The sequence below is a fragment of the Somniosus microcephalus genome, chromosome 11 (assembly GCF_052327205.1).
Source record: "Somniosus microcephalus isolate GS21.2 chromosome 11, FLI_Smic_1.0, whole genome shotgun sequence".
Taxonomy (NCBI): domain Eukaryota; kingdom Metazoa; phylum Chordata; class Chondrichthyes; order Squaliformes; family Somniosidae; genus Somniosus; species Somniosus microcephalus.
This window is the reverse complement of record NC_140997.1, coordinates 221,996,239-222,023,161: the sequence shown is the minus strand read 5'-3', so window position 1 is coordinate 222,023,161 and position 26,923 is coordinate 221,996,239. Positions and strand designations below refer to the sequence as shown.

Below are 26,923 nucleotides of genomic sequence, written 5' to 3'. Positions count from 1 at the left end.
AGGTGGTGTAAAAGATCCCATGGCACTTTCCCCCAAGGTGTCCTGGCCAACATTCATCTCTCAACCATCGTCACCAAAAACAGATTATACTGCCCATTAGGACCTGGCTGTACATCAACAACAGTAATTCAATGGTCGTGAAACACTTTGAGATTTCCTGAGGACATGAAACGTTCATACTTGCAATTGTTTGAAACCTTCTTGGCAGTAACTCCATGACAAGCTATTAAAATACATAGTTATTGAACTACATCCGTCCAGAAATTCCAAAGTGCATCTGTGGTAAACCACTGTTTGTATTCCTGTTTGTCCTGTTTGTATTCCACTGTGTACATGCCTGGACATGCCTCGGCTGACTCCTCCCACAGGTCCTAGTATAAAGGTGACTGCTCCCCAGCCCTTTGTATTTCTGGACCGGTCGACCACTCGAGGCAGACCTCCATTCTGTTGTTAATAAAAGCCTTTGGTTACTCTTCTAACTCTCAGTCTTTTATGAGTAATTGATAGCGCATCAGCATCCTTAAGAGAATTTTCAAGACAGCGGACAAAATTTTATGGAGTGAGATGAAAGTTGCTTCACAAAGACATGAGGGGTTTGGAAATCCAAACTATAGTTCAATTACCCTGTGGGATCTAGAGAATACTTGATTGGTTTGCCAATAAAACACTAATCACTGCACTCTAAAGAGTAATTCATTGTGTGACGCTCTCAGAGGTGCTAAACATATTTTCTTAAGTCACCGGATGTTGAATTTATTGCATTAGCGTGTCAACCAGCCGTATTTCACAGACAGTTTTGGGGTAATATACATTCGCTATGTTTGTGGACAGAAATCCGTGTTGATCCTAGCTCTGCCCACTCAGTGCTGCTTCCAGCACCTCCTTTTAGCAGTGCTCCTGGCAACTCAACTCAACGGTTCCTACCTCCTGTCGCTACTTCAAGTAACTGAACACCACCGTACACGGTGTGAGAATTCTTGCAAGATTAGGAATTCCCTCTCACAGCATGCCAAGTGGCATCCAATCCCAGGAGCAGCAGGTGATAGGTGCTGGGTGTGGCACTAAATTGAAGGTTTCTAGTCTGGACCTGGGGTAGGGGAGAACATTTCCAGCGTGAACTGGGAGGAGAGGTGAAGAGAAAAGGGAGGGGTTGGTTGAAAGAATGCCAGCTTGACTTGGGGGAGGGAAAGGAGAGAGAAATGCCAGCATGAACTGGGGAGAGGAGTGCCTATTTGAAATGAGGGGAAAGAAGAGGGTCAGTATGACCTGATTGGTGAAAAGGGAGAACAAGTGTGCTTCTGTGAACGAGGTAAAAGGGGATGAAAACTGTCTTCATGTCACTGACAATTGTATAAATAATTTTAAAACAATTAGCAAGAGAGTCCCAATATATATCCATCATTTCTGCCATAATCTTCTGCTTAAAAGTGATGGAATGATGGGTATACTGTCTCTGCAGCTTAAGTTACGACAAGTTTGTGCCCCACTACACCAAATAGAGGATTTCCTCATGAGACTTTGCATTCACAAAGACTGTGGTGGCCACTCTATGAATGCTACTGTGTACAAATGTGTTTGCAATAGGTAGACTGTCTCGCTTAACAAATAATGGTAGCTCGTAACTGACATTTCAGGAAGTAGGTGATATGGTTACTGAGCTACCAGTAAGAGGTCAGACCTTTGAGCCTAAAAGTCTTTTCCTGCTTCTAATTATTTGTATATACTTTGAGGTTTATATTATATGAACTGTTAGTCAAAGACAGTGGCAGCATGGATACAAAATTGGCTAAGGGACAGAAAGCACAGAGTAGTGGTGAACGGTTGTTTTTCAGGCTGGAGGGAAGTATACAGTGGTGTTCCCCAGGGGTCGGTATTAGGTCCGCAGTTCTGATATATATTAATAACCTGGATTTGGATATAACAGGCATCATTTCAAAGTTTGCAGATGATGCAAAATTCAGAAATGTAGTAAACAATGAGGAGGATAATAGATTTCAGGAGGACATAGACAGACTGGTGAAATGGGCAGTCGCACAGCAGATGTAATCTAACGCAGAGAAGTGTGAAGTGATGCATTTTGGTAGGAAGAATGAGGAGAGGCAATATAAACTAAATGGTACCATTTTAAAGGGGGTGCAGGAAGAGAGAATTGGGAGGGCATGCATCAAATCTTTGAAGGTGGCAGGACGAGTTGAGAAAGCTGTTAAAAAAGCATATGGGATCCTTGGCTTTTTTAATAGAGGAATAGAGTACAAAAGCAAGGAAGTTATGCTAAACCTTTATAAAACACTGGTTAGGCCTCAGCTGGAGTGACGTGTTCAGTTATGGGCACCACACTTTAGGGAGGATGTCAAGACCTTGGAGAGGGTGCAGAAGAGATTAACTACGAATGTGGGACTTCAGTTATGTGGAGAGACTGGAGAAGCTGGGGCTGTTCTCCTTACAGCAGGGAAAGTTAAGAGGATATTTGATAGAGGTGTTCAAAATCATGAACGGTGTTGACAGAATAAAAATAAGGAGAAACTGTTACCAATGGCAGACACAGCAAGTTATGATGATCTGGAAGGCACTGCCTGAAAGGGTGGTGGAAGCAGATTCAATAGTAACATTCAAAATAGAACTGGATAAATTCTAGAAGGGAAAAAAAAGTACAGGGCTATGGGGAAAGAGCAGGGGAGTGGGATTAATTGGATAGCTCTTTCAAAGAGCTAGCACAGGCACAAAGGGCTGAATGGCCTCCTTCGGTGCTGTATCATTCAACGATTCTATGAAGTTGCTCAAGTATCAATTGCCATCATTTTTTTTTATTTTTATAAAAGAGCCAGCTACTCCTTGCAGGGCACAGTAACCGATCTTGTGTTCACCTACTTGTTTTGAGGTTCAGCATGTTGGCAGGGCTGCATCATAAACAGACGTCAAACCAAGTTCTGTTTCACAGTCCTAGGTCTAGACAGGCTGCATTTCAAAATTATAGGAAAGAAATTCCACTCAGTAACAAGAGCTCGCTTGGGAAAGCTGTTGTCAGCTTGTTGGAGTCATGGGAATTAAACTCAATCTCCTAAAAAGGTATCCTCAAGATTCCTGAACTTTTACACTTCATAGATTATCACCATGTCATATACGTGTACACAACTGAAATAAATGATCCAACAGGTTTTTGTCAGTGTGTGCTGTGAACGCTCAGTTAAGTTAAAAACGCATGTGGGACCCATGGTTTTATGAATAGAAGCATAGAATACAAAAGCAAGTAAGCTATGCTAAACCTTTATATCATCACTAATTAGGGCTCAGCTAGAGTAGTGTGTTCAATTATGGGCACCAGACTTTACTAGAATGGTACCAGGTGTACGAAAGACTGGTATTTAGAGTCCATACGGTAGATGGGAATCATATATGTATAAACTCAAGTGTAGCCATTGGCCAACTAATCTTACCCATGATTCCCTGTGGGTATGGAAATATTAAAGACTGTTCGAATGTAGCCGTAAGCGGCAGTCAAAAGCAGTTTTGACTAAGCTCTGATAGCAAACAGCCACAGGCTGCGAGTGAAGGTCAAATTGTTAAATAGCATATTATAATGCTAAGTAGGAATTAGTGTTCGCTTAACAAAGCTAATTGCAAAGATATTTAAAAGATAATTAGTATAAGGACATAAAATAAGAGAGATCATGGGAGTTAAGGTGTCCATCTGATCCATTAAAGCGAGATAGTCTGGATACCTCAAGACTAGTGAAACAGCGCCGACATGGGCTGGGCCCTTGGTATAGAAAGGCCTTGTACTGCTTGAAGCTAGAAATAAGAGAGAAGGTAAATTCCAATGGGGTGAAGAATGTATGAACAAGATAACACTGAACAGGGTAGAGTTGTTGGAAAATTACTGAGGCAGGAGGGGCCAAGATGCTACCCTTAGTCTGAGTGACAATGGTATTTTGACCATTAGAACCAATTTAGAAAGGTGATTTTGTTAAAGGACTTTTGATAAGAAATGGGTTAAAACCTTGATAGTCGAAAAACAACTTACACAGACTTACTGCGAGAACAAAGGAACAGACTGAAGACGATGTCGCCTGTGTCTGAGAGGTTCTAGAGACCAAGGGCTGTGAGCTACTCGTTGAACTATCTATCGCCTGTTGTTAAGTATATTACGCTGTAAGCTTAATAAATCTTGATCTATTGCTCAAACATACTGGCTGCTGCCTATTTGTGTCTTGTCCAAGAACGCAGAGATCATTAAGATCTTACACAGGGATGAGGGACTTCAGTTACATGGAGAGATTAGAGAAGCTGGAATTGTTCTCCTTAGAGCAGAGAAAGTTAAGGGGAGATTTAATAGAGGTGTTCAAAATCATGCCGAGTTTATATCTGGCAGAAGAGTCATAACTAGAGCACACAGATGTAAGGTAATTGGCAAAAGAGCCAGAGGAGGAGAATTTTTTTTATGCAGCAAGTTATTATGATTTGGAATGCGCTGCCTGAAAGGGCGCTGGAAGCAGATTCAATAGTAACTTTCAAAAGGGAATTGGATAAATACTTGAAGGGGAGAATATTGCAGGGCTATGGGGAAAGAGCAGGGGAGTGGGACTAATTGGATAGCACTTTCACAGGGTCGGCACAGGCACAATGGGCCTCCTTCTGTGCCGTAAGATTCTATTATTCTATATGATTCTACTTTTAAGACTTGTTCATTTACTCAGTAGAGATTGCATTCAGTTTGGGAGAAATAGCCTGACCTTAATGGGATTGCCCCAGAAGGACAACGTTTCCCCAGTACCTTGCCAGTTCATGCACCAGAAGGTATTAATTTTTCTGGGCAACGTGTGTCCTGATGTGAATATTATTTGATTTTCAGTTGAAATTCTTCAGGAAAGTTGCACCAGGCATTTATACAATACAGTACTAGAAAAATATTCATTTGTGACCAAACAACAAAAAGATGAGATAGAAGTTTTACCCTGAAATCTAATTAGGATAACGACGCATTGTTTATACAGGAACATAGGAAATAGGAGCAGAAGTAGGCCGTGAGCCTGCTCCGCCATTCAATAAGATCAATTCCACCTTCCCGCACTATGAGATAACAGAGAGGGTTGATGAGAGCAATGCGGTTGACGTAGTGTACATGGATTTCCAAAAGGCGCTCGACAAAGTGCCACATAATAGGCTTGCCAGCAAAGTTGAAGCCCATGGAATAAAAAGGACAGTGGCAGCATGGATACGGAATTGGCTAAGTGATAGGAAACAGAGAGTAGTGGTGAACGGTTGTTTTTTGGACTAGACGAAGGTATACAGTATTGTTCCCCAAGGATCCATTCTCAGACCACTGCTTTTCTTGATATATATTAATGACTTGGATGTGGGTGTACAGGGCACAGTTTCAAAATTTGCAGATGACAAAACTTGGAAGTATAGTGAACAGTGAGGAGGAGAGTGATGGACTTCAGGAAGACAGACAGGCTGATGAAATGGGTGGACATGTGGCAGATGAAATTTAATGCAAAAAGTGATACATTTTGGTAGAAAGAATGAGGAGAGGACATATAAACTAAATGGTACAATCCTAAAGGGGGTGCACAAACAGAGAGGCCTGGGGGTATGTGTGCACAAATTGTTGAAGGTGGCAGGGCAGGTCGAGAAAGCAGTTAAAAAGGCTTACGGGATCCTGGGCTTCATAAATAGAGGTATAGAGTACAAAGTGTGGAAATTATGATGAACCTGTATAAAACACTGGTTCGGCCCCAACTGGAGTACTGTGTCCAATTCTGGGCACCACACTTTAGGAAGGATGTGAAGGCCTTAGAGAGGGTGCAGAAAAGATTTACGAGAATGATTCCAGGAATGAGGGACTTCAGTTAAGTTGATAGACTGGAGAAGCTGGGGTTGTTCTCCTTGGAGCAGAGAAGATTGAGAGGACATTTGATAGAGGTGTTCAAAATCATGAGGGGTCTGGACAGAGTAGATAGAGAGAAACTGTTCCCATTGGCAGAAGGGTCGAGAACCAGAGGACACAGATTTAAGGTGATTGGCAGAAGAACCAAAGGCGACATGAAGAAAAACTTTTTTACACAGCGAATGGTTAAGAATGCACGGCCTGAAAGGGGGGTGGAGGCAGACTCAATCTCATCTTTCAAAAGGGAGTTGGATAAGTATCTAAAGGAAAAAGAATTGCAGGGCTACAGGGAAAGGGCAGGGAGGTGGGACTAGCTGAGAGTTGGCACAGGCTCGACGGGCCGAATGGCCTTCTTCCGTGCTGTAACCATTCTATGATTCTATCCCCATATCCCTTGGTTCCCTTAGTATCCAAAAATCTATCGATCTCAGCCTTGAATATACTGAACGACTGAGCATCCACAGCCCTCTGGGGTAGAGAATTCCAAAGATTCACAACTCTTTGGCTGAAGAAATTTATCCTCATCTCAGTCCTAAATGGCCAATCCCTTATTCTGATCAGTATTCTTATATGTGATCAATTCCTAAGATTCTGCTACATACTCACAAATCTGGATAAGTATAAGCAGGGTACTGTAGGAGTCTCTGCACTCCTAACAAAGAATCCATAACTTACTGGAAGTTAACAAACTGAATTTATTGTCTAAGAACTTTACAAAACAAGAAACTACAGGAGAAGCTCAAAACAGGTCTTTTCTCTTTCAATCCACACGAGGACTGGCTGGTCCCGCCCTCTACCTCTGTCGTCATCACGTCGTCACGTTTCCCGCCAAAGGGGACGTCACGTGACCCACGTGATGACGTCATCGCGTCAGATCGCGATGTTGTCAATCTAGCTCTGTTTAACCAGAGCCAACTTGAAAGGTAATAACATTGGTTACAGACAATTAATGCTAGAGGTAATAACATTGGTTACAGGCAATTATGTAAGTCACTTAGTGGTTTTGCCACAGTACGAGAGTTTAGAGAAAGAATTAACATTATGTCTGTCCTTGATTGTATCATTTTTTGAAAATGACACCCATTCCAAGAACAGATTGTACAAAGAAAGAAACGTGCCTATCTCAGACACAGCTGAAATCATGTCCTACAAGTAATCTTAGAAGGCTAAGCTGTTGAATTAGCTAGTCACAAACAAGCTGACTTTGAAATTTTGAATTCAGCTGAGATCTGGTCCTTAGTGTGCAGCCAACTACTACAGACTTCTTCCAAACTATAGTGAACTGGTATAAAGAAACCAGCTTTTCATTGACATTTCATTTTCCCCAAAATGCACTGACCCAAATTCGACATTTACAGGTATTGTTGACACTCCAGTGCACTACTGAGGGAGTGCTGCTCTGTCGGAGGTGCCGTCTTTCGGATGAGACGTTAAGCCAAGGCCCTGTCTGCTCTCTCAGGTGGACGTAAAAGATCCCATGGCACTATTTCAAAGAAGAGCTGAGGAGTTCTCCCCGGTGTCCTGGGCCAATATTTATCCCTCAATCAACATCACTAAAACAGATTATCTGGTCATTATCACATGGCTGTTTGTGGGAGCTTGCTGTGCGCAAATTGGCAGCCGCATTTCCTACATTACAACAGTGACTACACTTCAAAAAGTACTTCATTGGCTGTAAAGTGCTTTTGGACGTCCTGAGGTTGTGAAAGGTGCAAGTCCTTTTTATATGTTAACTGCTCATGCACAGTAGCCTTTTCCAATAAAATAACAGAAAATGCTGGATACACTCAGCAGGCCAGGCAGCATCTGTGGAGAGAGAAACAGAGTTACCGTTTCAGGTCTGGGACCCTTCGTCAGAACTGGAAAAAGCTGGAGATGTAACAGATATTAAGCAGGTGCAGAGATTGGGGGGGGGGGGAAGGAATTGAAGGAACATTCTGTGCTACAGTAAGAGGCAGGAAAGATAAAATGTTGCAAATGGAGATGGCAAAATCATACAGCATGAAAAATGGGAGCAGGGGTTATAGTCTGAAATTGTTGAACTCAATGTTGAGTCCAGAAGGCTGTAAAGTGCCTAATCGAAAGATAAGGTGCTGTTCCTCGAGCTTACGTTGAGCTTCATTGGAACAATGTAAAAGGCCAAGGACAGAGAGATCAGAGTGGGAGTGAAACGGGGAATTAAAGTGACAGGCGGCCGGAAGCTCACGGTCACCCTTACAGACTGAACGGAGGTGTTCCGCAAAGCGGTCACCCAATCTGCGTTTGGTCTCCCCAATGTAGAGGAGACCGCACCGTGAGCAGCGAATACAGTATATTAAATTGCAAGAGGTACAAGTAAATCGCTGTTTCTGTAGTGTATGTGCCTTTAAGTCAGAACTACTTTTTACAGCTCCTGTATACTGTAGTACCGGCAGTGAGCACACCGGTATATAAGCTGTGCGCATGCCTCTGTACCCCAGTCTAGAGATTACCCTCCTCCAGTAAAGACCTGTTATTTGTTAATGAACAGCATCCATGTGATTATTTATCCACTGAACCACGGATCTAACAGTTTCACCTGGAAGGGGTGTTTGGGGCCCTGGACAGTGGGAAGGGAGAAGGTAAAAGGGCATGTGTTGCATCTCCTGCGCTTGCATGGGAAGGTGCCGGGCGAAGGGGAAGGGCTGATTGAAGAGTGGACCAGGGTGTCGCAGAGGGAGCGGTCCCTTCGGAATGCTGAAAGGGGAGGTAGGGGGAAGATGCGTTTGGTGGTGGGATCACGTTGGAGGTGGCGGAAATGGCGGAGGGTGATCCGTTGAATGTGGAGGCTGGTGGGGTGAAAGGTGAGGACAAGGGGAACCCTATCGTGGTCCTGGGAGGGAGGGGAGCGGGTGAGAGTAGAAGTGCGGAAAATGGAACGGACACGGTCAAGGGCCGTGTCAACCACAGTAGAGGGGAATCCTCGGTTGAGGAAAAAGGAAGACATGTTGGAAGCACTGGTATGGAAGGTGGCATCGTCAGAACAGACGCGGCGGAGACGGAGCAACTGGGAGAATGGAATATAGAGTCCTTACAGGAAGTGGGGTGGGAGGAAGTGTAGTCCAGGTAGATGTGGGAGTCAGTGGGCTTGTTGTGGATGTTTGTCGATAGCCTATCGCCAGAAATGGAGACAGAGAAGTCAAGGAAGAGAAGAGTCGGAGACGGACCATGTGAAGGTGAGTGAAGGGTGGAAATTGGAAGTAAAGTGAATGAACTTTTCTAGTTTTTCCAATGCTTTGTTCAGGCACAAGACCAGGGCAAACAACCTCAACTGAAATCTCATAGGTGTGGAACCAGGAGCTTCCCAAATCCTGGCATCAGAAGCCAGTATAGACAAGGTACAACCTTTCATTAAAAATGTTTAAAGGGTTATATGGAATTTACACAGTTGAATTTAGTGAGTCAATGTCTCATTTATCAAGAAATTTCACATTTGGATCAGGATTTCCATAAATCCCAAATAATAATAATAGTTAACTTGTAAGCCACATTCCAGTGGGCAAGAACCGAAACACTGAACAAAAACAGAAACATAACAACTTGTAAAATATACTGCTGTTTCTAAGTGAAATGTAGCAGTTGTTTACTGTGTGGAGCATTAAAAACTGGACAGGAAAAAAATGGGAAGAGGTATGGGTCATTGTAATTCAATGCTACATCAGGTACATATGTGGAATCAACCTCACTCAAATATTCTGCCTTAATGCTGCTCCTTCCTACTTTTTAAAAAATTTGTTTCTGGGATGTGGGCGTCGCTGGCAAGGCCAGCATTTATTGCCCAACCCTAATTGCCCTCGAGAAGGTGGTGGTGAGCCGCCTTCTTGAACCACTGAAGTCCGCGTAATGAAGGTGCTCCCACAGTGCTGTTAGGGAGGGAGTTCCAGGATTTTGACCCAGATACAATGAAGGATCGGCAATATACTTCCAAGTCAGCATGGTGCGTAACTTGGAAGGGATCTTGCAGGTGATGGTGTTTCCATGCGCCTGCTGCCCTTGTCCTTCTAGGTGGAAGAGGTCGCGGGTTTGGGAGGTGCTGCCGAAGAAGCCTTGAAGAGTTGCTGCAGTGCGTCTTGTAGATGGTACACACTGCAGCCACGGTGTACCGGTGGTGGAGGGAGTGAATGTTTAAGGTGGTGGATGGGGTGCCAATCAATGGGCTGCTTTGTCCTGGATGGTGTCAATCTTCTGGAGTGTTGTTGGAGCTGCACTCATCCAGGCAAGTGGAGAGTATTCCATCACACTCCTGACTTGTGCCTTGTAGATGGTGGAAAGGCTTTGGGGAGTCAGGAGGTGAGACACCTGCCGCAGAATACCCAGCCTCTGGCCTGCTCTTGTAGCCACAGTATTTATGTGGCTGGTCCAGTTACATTTCTGAGGTTCTCCTTGAACAGAAGAGAAAGATCCATTCCACATGCATATCCTCTGTTGCTCCTCGGTTGAGATATCAAGCTGCATAAGTGGTGCACTTCTCTAAACAGTTTTCCCTTCCTTCCCCTCAGATGATACTGTAAAGTCTGTGAGTTGTTTAGTTAATTAATACACAGACTACCAGAGTAACTTAAAACAGGACTTTACTATTCGAAGGTCAGGGCGAATCTGCCAAATAAATCCTGACACAGAACTTATATACCGGTGTGGTCACCGTCGGTATTACAGTATACAGAAGCCAACAAAGTAGTGCCACACCTAAAATAGTTCTCTTAAAGGTGAACGGTTACATACAATGGTTTTCTTAAAGGTAGACGGATACATACACTACAGATACAGTCGAGATCAACAAGATCAGTTCGTAGGGTAAAGTTGAATGTAACAGCAACTTGCATTTATATAGCGCCTTTAACATAGTAAAACAACCCAATGGGCTTCACAGGAACGTTATCCAACAAAATTTGACACCGAGCCATACAAGGAGATACTCGGGCAGGTGACCAAAAGCTTGGTCAAAGTTGTAGGTTTTAATGAGCATCTTAACGGATGAGAGAGGTTTAGGGAGGGAATTCCAGAGCTTAGGGCCTTGGCAGCTGAAGGCACTGCCGCCAATGATGGAGCAATTAAAATTGGGGGTGGGCAAGAGGCCAGAGTTGGAGGAGCACAGAGATCTCAGAGGGTTGTAGGGCTGGAGGAGGTTACAGAGCTAGGGAGGGGTGAGGCCATGGAGGGATTTGAAAACAAGGATGAGAATTTTAAAATAAAGGCCATGAGCCAATGTAGGTCAGCGAGCACAGAGGTGATGGGTAAACAGGACTTGGTGTGACTTAGGATGCAGACAGCAGAGTTCTGGATGAACAAGTTTATGGAGGGTGGCAGAGAAGAGGCTGGCCAGGAGAGCATTGGAATAGAAAAGTCTAGAGATAACAGAGGCATGGATGAGGGTTTCAGCAGAAAATGGGCTGTGCGGTGGAGATGGGCGATGTTACGGAGGTGAAAATAGGCGGTCTTGGTGATGGTGCAGATATGGGGTCGAAAGCTCATCTCAGGGTCAAATAGGCCAAAAAGGTTAGCGAATGGTCTGGTTCAGCCTCAGTTCAGCTTCAAACAGTGGCCAATGAGAGGGATGAAGTCGGTGGCTAGGGAACGGAGTTTGTGGCGGGGACCTTAGACAATGCTTCACTTTGCCCAATATTTAATTGGAGGAAATTTCTGCTCATCCAGTACTGGATGTCGGACAAGCCGCGTGACAAATCGGAGGCAGTGGAAGAGCTGAGAGAAGTGGTGGTGAGGTAGAGCTGGGTGTTGTCAGCATACATGTGGAACCCTGACGTCTTTTCAGATGATGTCACCCAAGGGCACCATGTAGATGAGAAATAGGGGACCCATGTATAGATCCTTGGGGGACTGCAGATGCAATGGAGTCAGGAAGAGAATCCATTGCAGGCGATTCTCTGGCTATGGCTGGATAGGAATGGAACCAGGCGAGTGCAGTCCCACCCAGCTGGACAATGAACGAGAGGCGTTGGAGGAAGACGGTGCGATCAACCGTGTCAAAGGTTGCAGACAGGTCGAGAAGCATGAGGAGGGATAGTTTACCATGGTCACAGTCAGAAAGTAATTTGTGACTTTGATAATGGACGTTTCAGTAATGTGGCAGGGGCGGAAACTTGATTGGAGAGGTTCAAATATGGAGATGCAGAAAAGATGGGCATGAATTTGGGAGTGTAAATATCAGCAAGACTTTGGCTGAAATCTGAATTTCCCAGTTAAACGTTCAAGACTAGCTAGGATTGTAGTTACTATCTAGAACAAAAACTCAATTAAAGGATTTCATGTGTGCTTTATAGCCCAAGCAAGGAACGTTTCACAGAATTTGGAATTCTTTTCTGTGGTATTGTGATTGTTACAGAATTGACACCAACATCGAGTGGAGGAAAGAGGTCATTAAAAATCTGGTATAGGTTATACTAATGGAGTAGAGTTTTCCATTCTGTAAGGCAAATTTATTTAATTTTCAGTTTGATCACATAATACTAGAAACATCTCACTAGCTGCAACTAACAGAATATAGATTCTGTTGGCGCATCACAGATTAATATCTCGTGGTTTATGTTAGCACAAGTATATTTCTGTTAAGTACAATGCACGAAACATTACTGAAAATAAAACCAAGCTTAAAAAAATGTTCCCACCCTCTTACGGCTTTGAGTAAACACACAGCTTAGTGTGGTGCTGTTATATAGAAAAAGACTTGCATTTATAGAGTGCCTTTCACGACCTCAGGATGCCCCAAAGCGCTTTACAGCCAATGAAGTACTTTCGAGTGCAGTCACTGTTGTAATGTAATAAACGTGGCAGCCTATTTGCGCACAGCAAGCCCCCACAAACAACAAAGTGATAATGACCAAATAATCTGTTTTTTTGTGATGTTGATTGAGGGATAAATATTGGCCCCAGGACACCGGGGAGAGCTCCCCTGGATCTTCTTCGAAATAGTGGCCATGGGATCTTTTACGCCCACCTGAGAGCGCAGACGGGGCCTCGATTTAACGGCTCATCTGAAAGACGGCACCTCAGACAGTGCAGCACTCCCTCAGTACTGCACTGGGAGTGTCAGCCTAGTTTTTTGTGCTCAAGTCTCTGGAGTGGGACTTGAACACACAACCTTCTAACTCACTACCACTGCTACCCACTGAGCCACGGCTGACACTGACAAGTGGGTAAATGCACAGCTTGGTGTTGTAACATTCACCTGGCTATTTCTGTAAAATCCCAATAGATGAAGGTGACTGGTATTTAAACAAGTACTCTTTTATTTAATTAAATACATGTATATTCAAAACTGGATAATCCAAGCTCAAAACCTAAAACTTTATTTTGTAGTGAATATAGTACAGGTGAAGTCAGAAAAATAGACAAAGTTCATTAAATTACGGAGACTAAACAACACAGATTTAAACACAATGAGATACTTTCCCCTCCAGTTTCCATGCAGCACGCCACATAAAGACACCAAGTGATGAGTTGCCAAGCTTCAGCCAGTGCACTCTACACTGGTGGCTCAGCAAGTTTATCCATCGAGTAGCTGAGCCTTACAGACCAGGTAAATCATAGATTCATAGAATGATACAGCACAGAAGGCGGCCATTCAGTCCATCGTGCCTGTGCCGGCTCTTTGGAAGAGTTATCCAATTAGTTCTACTCACCTGCTCTATCCCCATAGCCCTGTAAATGTTTCCACTTCAAGTATTTATCCAATTCTCTTTTGAAAGTTATTATTGAATCTGCTTCCACCCCCCTTTTCAGGCAGTGCATTCCAGATCATAACTCGCTGAGTAAAAAAATGTTTTCCTCAGGTCGCCTCTGGTCCTTTTGACAATTACCTGGATTCCATGTCCTCGGGTTGCTGACCCTTCTGCCACTGGAAACAGTTTCTCCTTACTTACTCTGTCAAAACCCTTCATGATTTTGAACATTTCTATCAAATCTCAGCCTCCTTTGCTCTAAGGAGAACAACGTCAGCTACTCCAGTCTCTCCGCATAACTGAAGTCCTTCATCCTTGGCACCATTCTCGTCAATCTCTTCTGCACCCTCTCCAAGGCCTTGACATCCTTCCTAAAGTGTGGTGCCCAGAATTGAACACAATACTCCAGCTGGGTTTTATATAGGTTTAGCATAACTTTTCTACTCTGCCCCTCTATTTATAAAGACTAGGATCCCATATGCTTTATTAACTGCTTTGTTAATCTATCCTGCCCACCTTCAAAGGTTTGTGCACAAAAATCCCCCAGGTCTCTTTCTTCTTGCACCCCCTTTAACATTGTACCATTTAGTGTGTATTGTCTCTCCTCATTCTTCCTACCAAAATGCATCACCTCACACTTTTCTGCATTGAATTTCATCTGCCATGTGTCCGCCCATTCCACCAGCCGGTCTATGACCTTTTGAAATCTATTACTATCTTCCTCACTGTTTACTACACTTCCAAGTTTCATGTCATCTGCAAATTTTGAAATTGTGCCCTGTACCCCCAAGTCCAAGCCATTAATGTATATCAAAAACAGCAGTGGTCCTAGTACTGAACCCTGAGGAACACCACTGTATCCCCCCCTCCAGTCTGAAAAAACAGCCATTCACCACAACACTCTGGTTTCTATCCCTTAGCCAATTTTATATCTATGCTGCTACTGCCCCTTTTATCCCATGGGCTTCAATTTTACTAACAAGCCGAATATGTGGTACTTTCTCTAATGCCTTTTGAAAGTCCATATACACATCACTGCACTGCCCTCATCCACCATCTCTGTTACCTCATCAAAAAACTCGATCAAGGAAGTCAACAACATCCTCTACAACACTTTCAGTAGGTTTTCAATTTTAATGATTATTTTTGTAATTTTATCAGCAAAAAAGAATCAAAGTTGACTTATTCTTTATCATTGTAATTTCCATAGATGTATCACCAAACAAGTGTTATAAAGATTAATATGCAATTTCTAACTATGACTGATTGTGTAAACTACTAATCCTAACTTGGTATTACAATATTAATGATCTGCCCACTGCCTAAAGCACATGAAACAGAAATTAGTATGTCGAATTAAATGGTACTGCCTCAAAGCACAAGCAGAGTTGCTGGTCTACAAATTGATCCCGATTCATACATAATATAGGTTAAAGCCATCGTCATTGTCCAATCGGATAAGTATTCAGGGATCAAGCAAGTGCGAAAATATCCCTTGGGTGACCTTGATATTTTTTCTCTTAAAAAATATTCGTCTGTCCCATAACATCTCAAAATTTATTTTTCAAGTCCCGCTCCTTTCCCTCCTCCTCCACGTACAACTTCATTTTCCAGACCAAAGGGTAATCAAGCAATGTGATTCTTTAACTGGCTATTTCCTCAATATGGAGTGCACACTCTCTTCCACAGGGATACACCTCACTTACCCAAGCCCAGAGACCTTAGGTGCAAGTTGGCTCAGGGACCCTAAAGTGTGTACAGGGTACTGGTGGTGGTTTAACCGGCTTTGCCTTATAGGGTTATGTGAAGCAGGGTGGAAAAAATACCAATCCCACAATAGCAGACCTACTCTTACAGGTAAGCCAAGCTGCCTGATCAATCATCAACAGTGCCCAGGAGTACTGCTGAACTGCCTGGATGAGGTATTGGATAACTTGAGTCTGCTTTATAGAGTTGACTTGGTTTTGAGCTCTATTTGCCAAGTGTGTCATCTTGGAACCACCTCGACTCCTGAGAAAGAATGAGTTACAATAATGCTGACTACTTCAACACAGTGGGGACCAAGTGAGGAGAAAGAAGTGTAGGATGGTGTATTTGGGGCTCAGAAGGAAAGAGGATAAAGTTGAGAGGAATGAATTATCCCTCCCTCCCCTTACAAGTGGCCCTGGCAAATGTAATGGATGGATCAATATTAAAACTATTTACTCTACAGATTAATACACCATGACACTCTGAACTGTACAAAATGCATAAAAATGATAAAACTTGATTATTAAATGTTAGATTTATGTAGGTTTTAATTTGTCAAATAGGACAAAACGAGGGGAAAAATTGCCTGATCATCCCTCCACCATGAGATGAAAACAAGACTGCTACAGCCCTCCACCCGCAGAAAGGGGAAAAACTCGCCAGCACCAGAGAGAATATTAGCATGGCACCCCCCCCCCCCCACCTGCCCCCATTCCTCTCCCCCGTCTTTGCCTCTACCGTCTCCTCCTCTCCCCAACCCTCTTCACTCTGTCCTTCCCTCCCTCTCGCCACCCTTTCCTCCCCCCCCACCCCAAGCTGACAATATTCACCCTTTCTCTCCCACCCCCACTGAGGCAAATGTTGGACCCCTCTCTCTTCCCTTTCCCTTCTTTTGTCCTTTCCTTCTCTTTCCTCTCTTCATACCTTTCTTTTCTCCCCTCCTTTCCATCTCCTCCTTCTAAAGATTCCTAGAACATTAGTATCAGTTCTAGGACAAGAATGGCCTGTTGCAGAAGTGACAGACTTCACCAGGACAGGGCTGGGACCAATATCCTCACTGGGAGAGTAATTAGTGCTGCTGGGGAATGTTTAAATTAATATGGCAAGCGGAGGGGAAAAATACCAAGATGAAGAAACAGAGAGGAAAGAAAAATGTGCAAGTGATGTAGGAAAGTTAAAAGGGAAGGCAACAAACATTTGAAAAAGGCAGAGAAATGGGACTAAGTGGATAGTTCATTCAGCGAACTGACACAGCCACTGGGCTGTAAAATTTTATGATGGTCTTCCAGCATACGGTAATGGGGATAAACCCTTGGATTTGTTTAAGATAAAGTTAATAATGGGGAACGGTAATTTTCTTTTGGATGGAGGAGCTAAAGGTGGGCCAAATGGTTTCCTTCTGATCTTATATCCTGTCCATGAATGCGTGAGAAATGCTAGAAAAGTATTCTGTGCCATCAATATAGTTTCTGGCTATTCTACTGCCAATCTTGTTACCTATGTTATACACATCTGAAACTCTGCTACTGAATATGTTGGTGACTTATCGGTCATTGTCTTGAACATCTCCAAAGCCGTTGACAGGGTTTGACACTGTGCACTTACTAACGTCATTATGGCATCCCATCAAAGCTATAAAAGCATACATCTAGAATAGATATGAAAACAGAATTGGACAGATATGGGTTTCATGGAAAGTTGTTGAGGGGAAGAGAGGTGTTGGGCACTAAGGAATGTCGATATATAGTTGGAGTCTTCCAAGGCAAGAAATGGTAGCTGCTGGTTAGACATGAAAGACATTAAGAAACCACGTCTTATAAGAATCAAAAGGAACAAGACTGGCCTGTTGATGGGCATGGAGAAGACCAAGATGTCGTGATTTTGACATAGCACTATGAGAGGACCGGAGGCTTTGAACTGCGAGAGGGCATTTGATCTGAAAGAAGTTGATAAATTTAGAGTGAAATTATCAGCAAGAGTGTGGATAAGGTTGGATAATGAGTGGAGATCAGTGATGTGATGAAGGAAAACAGAGAGGGGAGACCTGTGGGAATCAGTGAGTTTGTGGCTAAGGAGTCAGAGGATGAACCATCAAATACAGCATAGATGGAGCAAAGTGAGGGGAAACTAGATAGCCAGTTACATAGTTTTGGTGAGAAGTCATGGTGGTGGTAAATGCACAGTAGCAGACCCTATCAACTGCTTTGGTAATGTTCACGACAATGACAGATAATTCACCCAAGCCTTCAATAGCAGACTTCCAGAGGTGTATAAGAAGGCAAATGGTATGTTGGCCTTCGTAGCAAGAGGGTTTGAGTACAGGACCAAGGACGTCTTGGTGAGACCACATCTGGCGTATTGTGTGCAGTTTTGGTCGCCTTATCTGAGGAAGGATGTTCTTGCCATGGAAGGAGTTCAGCGAAGATTCACCAGACTGATACCTGGGATGGCAGGAATGACGTATGAGGAGAGATTGGGTCGATTGGGCTTGTACTCGCTGGAGTTTAGAAGAATGAGAGGGGATCTCATTGAAACTTATAAAATTCTGACAGGACTGGACAGACTAGATGCAGGAAGGATGTTCCCGATGGCGGGGGAGTCCAGAACCAGGGGTCACAGTCTAAGGATAAGGGGTAGACCATTTAGGACAGAAATGAGGAGGAATTTCTTCACCCAGAGAGTGGTGAACCTGTGGAATTTTCTACCACAGAAGGCAGTAGAGGCCAATACATTAAATATATTCAAGAAGGAGTTGGATATATTTCTTAAGGCTAAAGGGATCAAGGGATATGGGGAGAAAGCAGGGACAGGGTACTGAATTTGGATGATCAGCCATGATCACATTGAATGGCGGAGCAGGCTCGAGGGGCTGAATGGCCTACTCCTGCTCCTATCTTCTATGTTTCTATGTATAATGTAGGCAACAAGACTACAGGAGAGATGGACACGCCAAAAATAATATTAGCTCTGAATTTTCAAGCTGATGGATAATTTGAGAATTAACAGCATCTTCCACAACTTTGGGAAAATGTGACACTAAGTGCAAGTGTCACAATAGAATGCACAAGATGCTGGAATCCTGAGAACCATATTATAAGTGGGAAGGAATTCTATATAAAACAAGGCAACAGTATCCAAATGCATTGCATGCAAACTTAAATGTACATGGTCACTTTGTAATTGATATTTTAGCCACGCTTTTCATGTGCAGTGTAGCATTTTCTTCAGTACCAGCAACATGTTTTCATTCTTTGTAGCAAACTCATGATGTTGTTCTATCAGTCCAGTCCAGCCAAACCCATTAGCTGCATGCACTATTTTAAGCACAGCCTGCAGCTGTCATCACTTTCAGAGCAAGGTGACGAGTCACATCATGCCACTCAAGTCACCTGACAACACTGCATGTTCAGTCCCACCCCTCCCAATCCTGGGTTGCTTCATACAGTTACTTCACCACACAGGGACACATTCCCACCAAAGCACATACTATTCTCAATCTGTGTTTTTCAGTGTACTGGAGCAACAAGCGAGGCACTGGTTAACAGAAAAATATCTTCTGAAATTCAGAGATGCAATAACTGTCCAGGTTATCTGTTTATATCAATCAAGAATATCTACATACAGACAAGGTGGCCTGCCTGCCCTCGGAGGTGGACGTAAAAGATCCCACGGCACTATTTCGAAGAAGGGCAGGGGAGTTAGTCCCAGTGTCCTGGGCCAATATTTATCCCTCAATTAACATCACTAAAACAGATTATCTGGTCAATATCACATTGCTGTTTGTGGGAGCTTGCTGTGCGCAAATTGGCTGCCGCGTTTCCTACATTACAACAGTGGCTACACTTCAAAAAGTACTTCATTGGCTGTAAAGTGCTTTGGGGCGTCCGGTGGTCGTGGAAGGCGCTATATAAATGCAAGTCTTTCTTTTTCCTTTCAAGATAATTGATCATAGAGAAGTGAACTTTAAAGAAATACATATTGGACCTTGATTTCTCCCTCCCTTTTTAGACTTCTCCCTGCACTATGCAATCCCTCAGGTGATAATTAGACTGACAAACTGCTATATGCCACTCTGTAACCAGTCACAAGGAGATGGTACACGTGACTTGGTGAGTTATACTCCAACTTCCTATCCCTTTCATAAGAGGGTGGGGGGCGGGGAGGTTAACAGCAAATTGCTTGGACTGATCATCCACAGAACTGAATCTTTGGCGAATCGTGAATCCACATCCTGTCTCTCCATGAGCAACACACGGGTAAACATGTTACGCCATTTGGTACATCTTCTAAAAAAAGAGGGGAGCATGACTTTTTCTTCCAAAGGTTAACAAACAGAACTTGACCTTCACATACATGGTATTCCATCAGGCTTTGCGAAGGGATGCCAGGATGTCAGATACCAATTTAATTTGCCAGTTAAAGAAGACATTCAACAACAACAACTTATATATTTATATAGCGCTTTTGACTTAATAAAACATCCCAAGGTGCATCACAGGAGTGTTATCAAAAAAAAACAAAATGTGACATCGAGACATATAAGGAGGTGTTAGGGCAGATGACCAAAAGCTTAGTCGAAGAAACAACAGAAAATGCTGGAAAACCTCAGCAGGTCAGGCAACATCCGTGGACAGAAATTTGAGTTGACGTTTCGGGTCGAACCCTTCTTCAAAACTGGAAAGAAAATATAGATCGGAAGCAGGGCTGCGATCGGACAAAAGGATAAAAGAAACAAAAGAAGTTAAAAAAAAGAGACAATAAAAGGTATTAGAAGCTAGACGAGATGGTAATAGGCTGAGATTAGGTGTAAAGTGTACTGGCAGGGCAAGAGATAGCTGCCAGGTGTGAGAGAGAAACAAAAGGAAAGGGGGGGGGGGGAAAGGAGTCGAAGAGGTAGGTTTTAAAAAACATCTTTAAAGGAGGAAGAGAAGTGGAGAGGCGGAGAGATTTAGGGAGGGAATTCCAGAGCTTAGGACCTAGGCAGCGGAAGGCACGACCGCCAATGGTGGAGCATTTAAAATCGGGGATGTTCAAAAGGCCAGAATAGGCAGAGCGCAGAGGTCTAGGGGGATTATAGGGCTGGAGGAGATTAGAGATAAAGGCGGGGTGATGCCATGGAGGGATTTGAAAACAAGGATGAGAATGTTAAAATCAAGGTGTTGCGTAACTGGGAGCCAATGTAGGTCAGCAAGCAATTCACATTCATTTGCGGAGTTTTCAGCAATTGCAACTCATCATCAAAACTCAAAACACTAAGAAAGCCCCATCACGAAATTAAAGAATGGATGTTATTCTATGGCAACATCGGAATACTTGAAAATGAAGCCCCTTTAAGAGATCAGATGTAAACTTTAAAAAAAATTGTGCATTTTGTGTTGATCGAGGTGCGGATGTCAGATTACGTATCCGCAAGCCAAGTTTAGCATGGGTTAGATAGATCCTGGGTAAACCATCCTCTTTGCACCATATCCAACAATATGCCTTTACCTTAATGTCAGAATAGCGCTCCCTTCTTGCACCGGTACAACATTCTCCTTTTCCACATCAGCCATCCTAAGCGAGACTGACTATTTGTTCCCATTTATAGTCTAATTGTAGCAGTTTTATCCTGTGAGCCGCAACTTACTGTGGGTGATGGTGCTCAAACATATTTCACTTACAACACTTACAGCACCAGAGAGAGACAACTTTCATTCTAAGAGTCTGTACTAGATGTGACTACAGGTCCCAGAGGTAAAACATCTCCCAACCAGTCCTATTAGCCAACAACTTCTACCGTAATCAGGATTTCATCTTGTATACCTTTTATTTCCCAATGGGATGTTGTGCATTGGAGAGAGAAAACTGACAGATACGGCATCATAATGTAACCAGTCAGAAGGAGTCTGAAAAGCTATAGATAAACTGAGAGTTTAGGCTAGAGTAATGCACGTTTCTGGCAAGCAATAAATGGGAGGAGCAATTAAAGAAAATAAGTTGCATTTAACTGCTTAAAAAGTTGCTCATAAATGGATCCAACTCAGTCAAAAGTACATTAAAGTTGTGTAAAACTTGACTCAAAGGCCTACACAGTAGCTTTTTTTTTTAAACTTCAACATGAGCTTAGTCTGCTGACTGTACTTCATATACAACATCCCAATCTATTTAAGTATAGCAGCTGGGCAGATTTTTTTCCCCATAAAGGTATACACACATTCTCATCTTTAATTACAGTTGAATATTTGGTCACAGTGTAGTAAGGTTTAAACGCATAAAAACAGACAAAACTCACCATCTTTGATGATGACCTTCATAATGCGAATAGATCCATTGCGGGCCTTTGCAAAGAAGTCCTTCAATTCCCTGGTAGCTAGGAGAATCAGAAACATGTTGATTAAACAAAACCCCACAAACTTCTCTTCCCAGCAAAACTTGACAACCAATTTAAGCTTTGCGGAGACTATTTTGCTGCGTCAGTCCGTGCTGTGGAAACTGTGAAGTGCACAGCAAAGCACTGATGTTCTGTAAGACTCCAGTATTAAATACGGTGCGTGCATGTGATCAGGAGAACCTGATACCACCGTGGGTGAACATAATCCCCAAATTTAGCTGGGAATGGCAAGGCCAACGCTTACAGGAAGAGCTCAAGTGATCGTTTATGATATATATATATATATATATATTTTATTATCTAGTTGTACAGCCTGCAGCTCACTCAGGCGCATGTTTTTCCTTTAGTTTAATTAATAGAGACACAACAAACACACTTCTTGCTTTGTACCAACAGTGTCAACTTACATTTATATCGCACCTTCAACGGAGAAAAATATTCCCAAGGCGCTTTGCAGGAGGGTAATGAGACAAAAATTGACACCGAGCCAAAGAGGGAGATTCGGAAGTGTGACTCAAAGCTTGGTCAAGGAGGTGGGTTTCAAGGTAGGTGGCGAGACGGAGAGGTTTAGGAAGGGAATTCCAGAGCTTAGAGCCTAGGTGGCTGAAGGCACAGCTGCCAATGGTTGGGCAAAGGGATTTCGGGATGCACAAGAGGACAGAGTTAGAGAAACGCAGAGTTCTCAGGAGGGGTGTAGGGCTGGAGACGGTTACAGAGAGACGAGGCCGAGAAGTGATTTGAAGACGAGGATGAGAATTTCAAATTTGGGGCTTTGGAGGTCTGTGAGCCAATGTAGGTCCGCGAGCACAGGGCTGATAGGCGAGTGGGATTTGGTGCGGGATAGGATACAGGCAGCAGAGTTTTGGATGAGCTGAAGTTTATGGAGGTTGGAGGATGGGATGCTGGCACAGTGTATCAGAGAGTTAAATTGCTGTAAGAGCCATAAAAGCTTAAGAAAATACTTTAAAATAGTGGTTAAATGGCATAATACAGTTAATTTACCTGAACGACTTATTGTATTAAGAAACCCCCTATGTTCTTGCTCCAGTAGTATAGTCCGAGACACCCCCTTCATTCTTGCCACAATGGAACAGTCCCTAAGCCACACATGGGTGCAGCCATTTTACAGTTTAAACTGCACGTGGTTGAAGGAGGCAGAAGCTGAGAGGTTTGGAGCAGTACAGTTTTTGACCGTGTTCGTTTATACGTGTTTGCTTTGTAATTCCGTTTGTTAAGTGTTATAGTAAACAGTTTAAAAGACAAAGCTACGTTTGGGAACGTTTTATTTCGACACGCGTCTACTCGTTGTTAAAAACCCCACAGCTCAGTGGCTGCCTGTTTGGAAACTAAGAAGCGCCACTACATTAGTCAAAAACTTGCTCCCTAAGAAGGGACGGAATCGTCGGCGAACGTATACCCGAATGGTCATGGAGCCAGACGACAATATAAGAAAGCGAAGGTACAGTGACTGCTACTTGCTTTGTTCATTTTATTGAGAAGCTAAATAAGAGCTGCGGGTAAAATGGCCGAGGCCTTACGGAGCCAGGAGCTTCCATCAGCCAGAAAGATTGCTGGCCAAAAGAGGGAAATAAAGCTCACCCCAAAGGCAATGGAAGAGAAGTTACATAGAAGCATAGGCGCAGGGAAGGCTAAATTAGCTCAGATAACTGGAAAAATGAAGATAATTGATCGTCTCATGGAAGATAATGCTAATATTAAGAAAGCTGAAGACATAATGTATTACGATTTCTCCAAGCTGCATGAAGAATTTAATGTACTCAATGAAGATGTATTAGCACTTCTGTCTGAAGAAGAGGGAAACGCTGATCAGCACAACTGGTTTGATCTTAAATCAACCAGCATTAAGGACTATATCAAGGCCACGGAACAGTGGATGTTAAAGATTCGTCAAGATGCTGATACAGCAGAGAAAGATAAAGTTGACGATGAAGTCGGACCAGACGATAGCATTTCAGAGACTTCCGCCAGACCGAGCAAAAATCGAAAAGAAGGTAGCTCTGTTTCTGGACGCAGGTCAGTCGCTTCTACCACAAGCTCGTCGCGACGTATGAGAGCGGAGGCTGAACGGGCGGCGTTGATGGCGCACGCAGCATCTTTAGCGGAGAAGCAAGCTCTTGAACGGGAAGAGGCCCAACTGCAGGTCCAAGAGGCCCAACTGCAGGCCCAACGGGCCCAGGTGCAGGCAAAGAAAGAACAGCTGGAGATAAAAACAGCTATCGAGGTCTCAGACGCCAGGTTGAGTGCGTACGAAGATTATGAAGGCTCACGGGACGGCGGGAGCCACTGCCAGTCAACGTTGTCACATAGAGTTGGATCCAGGGCACCTTCAAGAGTTACAACAGAGCCCGAAGGCAATCCCCTGGCATTACAGCGTGGAAGAGTGGCCTCTCCACTAACAGGAGCACGTGATGCTACCCCAGACGTCAGACGGTCTAGACTAGACCCTGCTGATGACCACCAGAGGCCTGAAGACACAGGGAGAAGCCTATACCGAGTGATGCAACGTCAGAACGAAATTACAGAGATGCTTGTAAAACAACAGAATCTGTTTCGACTCCCTCAAAGAGACATACCAGTGTTCCAAGGCGACCCACTCAAGTATAAGCCCTTCATCAGATCCTTTGAACAAGCCATTGACTCCAAAACAGAGAGCAGCAGTGATAAGTTGTACTACCTGGGACAGTACACCAGTGGTAAACCACAAGACCTGGTCAGAAGCTGTGAACACATGAGACCGGACCGGGGATACATAGAAGCCAGGAAGTTGCTGCAGGAGCACTATGGTAACGAGCTGAAGATAGCCACTGCATATATCGAAAAGGCTACCAAGTGGCCACAGATCAGATCGGAGGACGGAGAGGCATTGAACGCATATGTTCTTTTCCTCATAGGATGTCGCAACACCATGGAGGATGTTGAATTCATGGAAGAGATGGACAATCCTATGACTATGAGAATCATCATCATCTCTAAGCTTCCTTACAGGATGAGAGAACAATGGAGAAGAACAGCCTTTGAGATAATGGAGAGACGGAAAAGTAGAGCCAGGTTTGCAGACTTAGTGAACTTCATAGACAAACAGGCTAAAATTGCTAGGGACCCATTGTTTGGAAACATCCAATGTGTCAGCCCGACCACCGATGGAAGAGTGAAAGCCAAGCCTGTTGAATCAAAGACTCTCAGGAAAGGTGGTTCCAGGGGAAGCAGCTTTGCAACTATCGTCACCCAGGCCGAGGAAGAAAGGCCCCAGAACTCATCTCCCAAAAAGAGCAGCACAGTGACGTCTGCTAATGCCTTTCAGAAGCCATGCTTATTCTGCCAGAAGAATCATACATTGGATTTCTGCAGCGACATCAAAGCACAGCCACATAAGGACAGAATCGAATTCCTGAAGTGCAACGGCCTATGCTTTGGATGTCTCTCTCAGGGGCACCTGAGTAGAAACTGTAAGCAAAGAGCAACATGCAGAGAGTGCACTCGGAAACATCCCAGTCTGCTGCATATCCATAAAGAAGAACAAGTCTCTAAGAAGAGTGAAGAAAACAATACCGACGAGAAGGTTGTCTCAAGTGCTCTGGTGTCGCTAGAACCAGAGACTTGTGGACTCACTGGGGGCGGTGACAGTGACTGTATTCTTGCCATCGTACCAGTAAAGATCAAGTCTAAGAGGAGCGAGAAGCTTGTGGAGACTTACGCCTTCATGGATCCAGGTAGCTCAGCAACGTTCTGCACAGAATCACTCATGCGACAGCTGAACGTTAGAGGCAGAAGAACAGAAATCCTATTACGCACCATGGGTCATGAGAAGTCAATGCAAAGTTATATCCTGTCAGACCTAGAAGTGTGTGGACTTGAAGAGAAGGACTTCATAGACCTGCCTAATGTTTTCACACAGAGGGAGATTCCTGTTAGAATAGGGAACCTAGCCCTGCAGAAGGACGTGGATAGATGGCCTTACCTAGAAAAGGTGCGTCTCCCATACATTGAAGCAGAAATTGGCCTATTAATTGGAACCAATGCCTACAAAACTATGGAGCCATGGCAGGTGATAAACAGCAAGGATGACGGACCCTACGCCGTCAGGACAGCCCGTGGATGGGTAGTCAATGGACCGGTAAGGAGAGATGATGGCCACAAGTCGAACAAGGAGGAACGACAAAACGTCACAGTTAATCGCGTCTCTATCGCAAGCATTGAAGAGCTGTTGATACAGCAGTTCAACGCAGACTTCTCAGAACGCAGCTGTGAGGAAAAGACAGAGATGTCACAAGAAGACCATCAGTTCATGGGTTTGATGACAAGGTCTACACAGTTCATTGATGGCCACTATCACATTGGTTTGCCACTGAGAAGACAGACCGCGAAGATGCCGAACAATCGCTGCATAGCAGAGCAACGCGCCATCAGTCTAAAGAGAAAGCTGAACAAGAACCCCGACTTTCACGAAGACTACAAAGACTTCATGAGAAACATCATAGCGAAAGGCTATGCTGTAAAGGTGCCCGAGGAACAGTTGAACAGAGACGATGGAAGGGTCTGGTACATTCCTCATCACGGGGTGTATCACCCAAAGAAGAAAAAGATCCGTGTAGTGTTTGACTGCGCCGCCTCATTCAGAGGAACTTCACTGAATGACCAGCTGCTTCAAGGTCCTGATCTTACTAATACCCTCATTGGCGTCTTGACTAGGTTTAGACAAGAGCTCGTTGCCATGATGGCAGACATAGAATCAATGTTCTACCAAGTTAGAATCCCTGATGAAGATGCTGATCTTCTGCGCTTCCTTTGGTGGCCAGATGGCGACGTTAGTCAAGCGATGGTGGAATGTAGAATGGCCGTACACTTGTTCGGAGCCACATCATCTCCCAGCTGTGCAAGCTACGCTCTCAGAAAAACTGCAGAAGATGGCAAAGGCAAAGCACCATCAGAGGCTGTGGAGACAATCCTCAGAAACTTTTATGTCGACGACTGTCTGAAGTCCGTGTCAACAGAAGACGATGCCATCGCACTGTCAAGAGACCTTAGAACTCTGTGTTCGAATGGAGGATTCCATCTGACTAAGTGGATAAGCAACAGCAGAGCAGTTCTAGCTTCTATCCCAGAAAAGGAAAGAGCCACTGAAATCAAAGATCTGGACCTGAGCCACGATGTCCTTCCTATCGAGAGAGCTCTTGGTGTACAATGGTGCATCGAGTCAGACAC

The 26,923-nt window shown here is 43.9% G+C and overlaps 1 protein-coding gene across 3 annotated transcripts in view; it reads right to left on the bottom strand.

Annotated features, from left to right (window-relative positions):
- twf2 (twinfilin actin binding protein 2) overlaps positions 1 to 26,923 on the bottom strand; it is a 146,913-nt gene that overhangs the window by 77,981 nt on the left and 42,009 nt on the right. For all 3 annotated transcript variants that reach the window (XM_086002006.1, XM_086002007.1, XM_086002008.1), the window contains exon 2: positions 21,602 to 21,679. In XM_086002006.1, the coding sequence (XP_085858132.1) occupies positions 21,602 to 21,679 (78 nt within the window). The remainder of the gene's footprint in view (positions 1 to 21,601; positions 21,680 to 26,923) is intronic.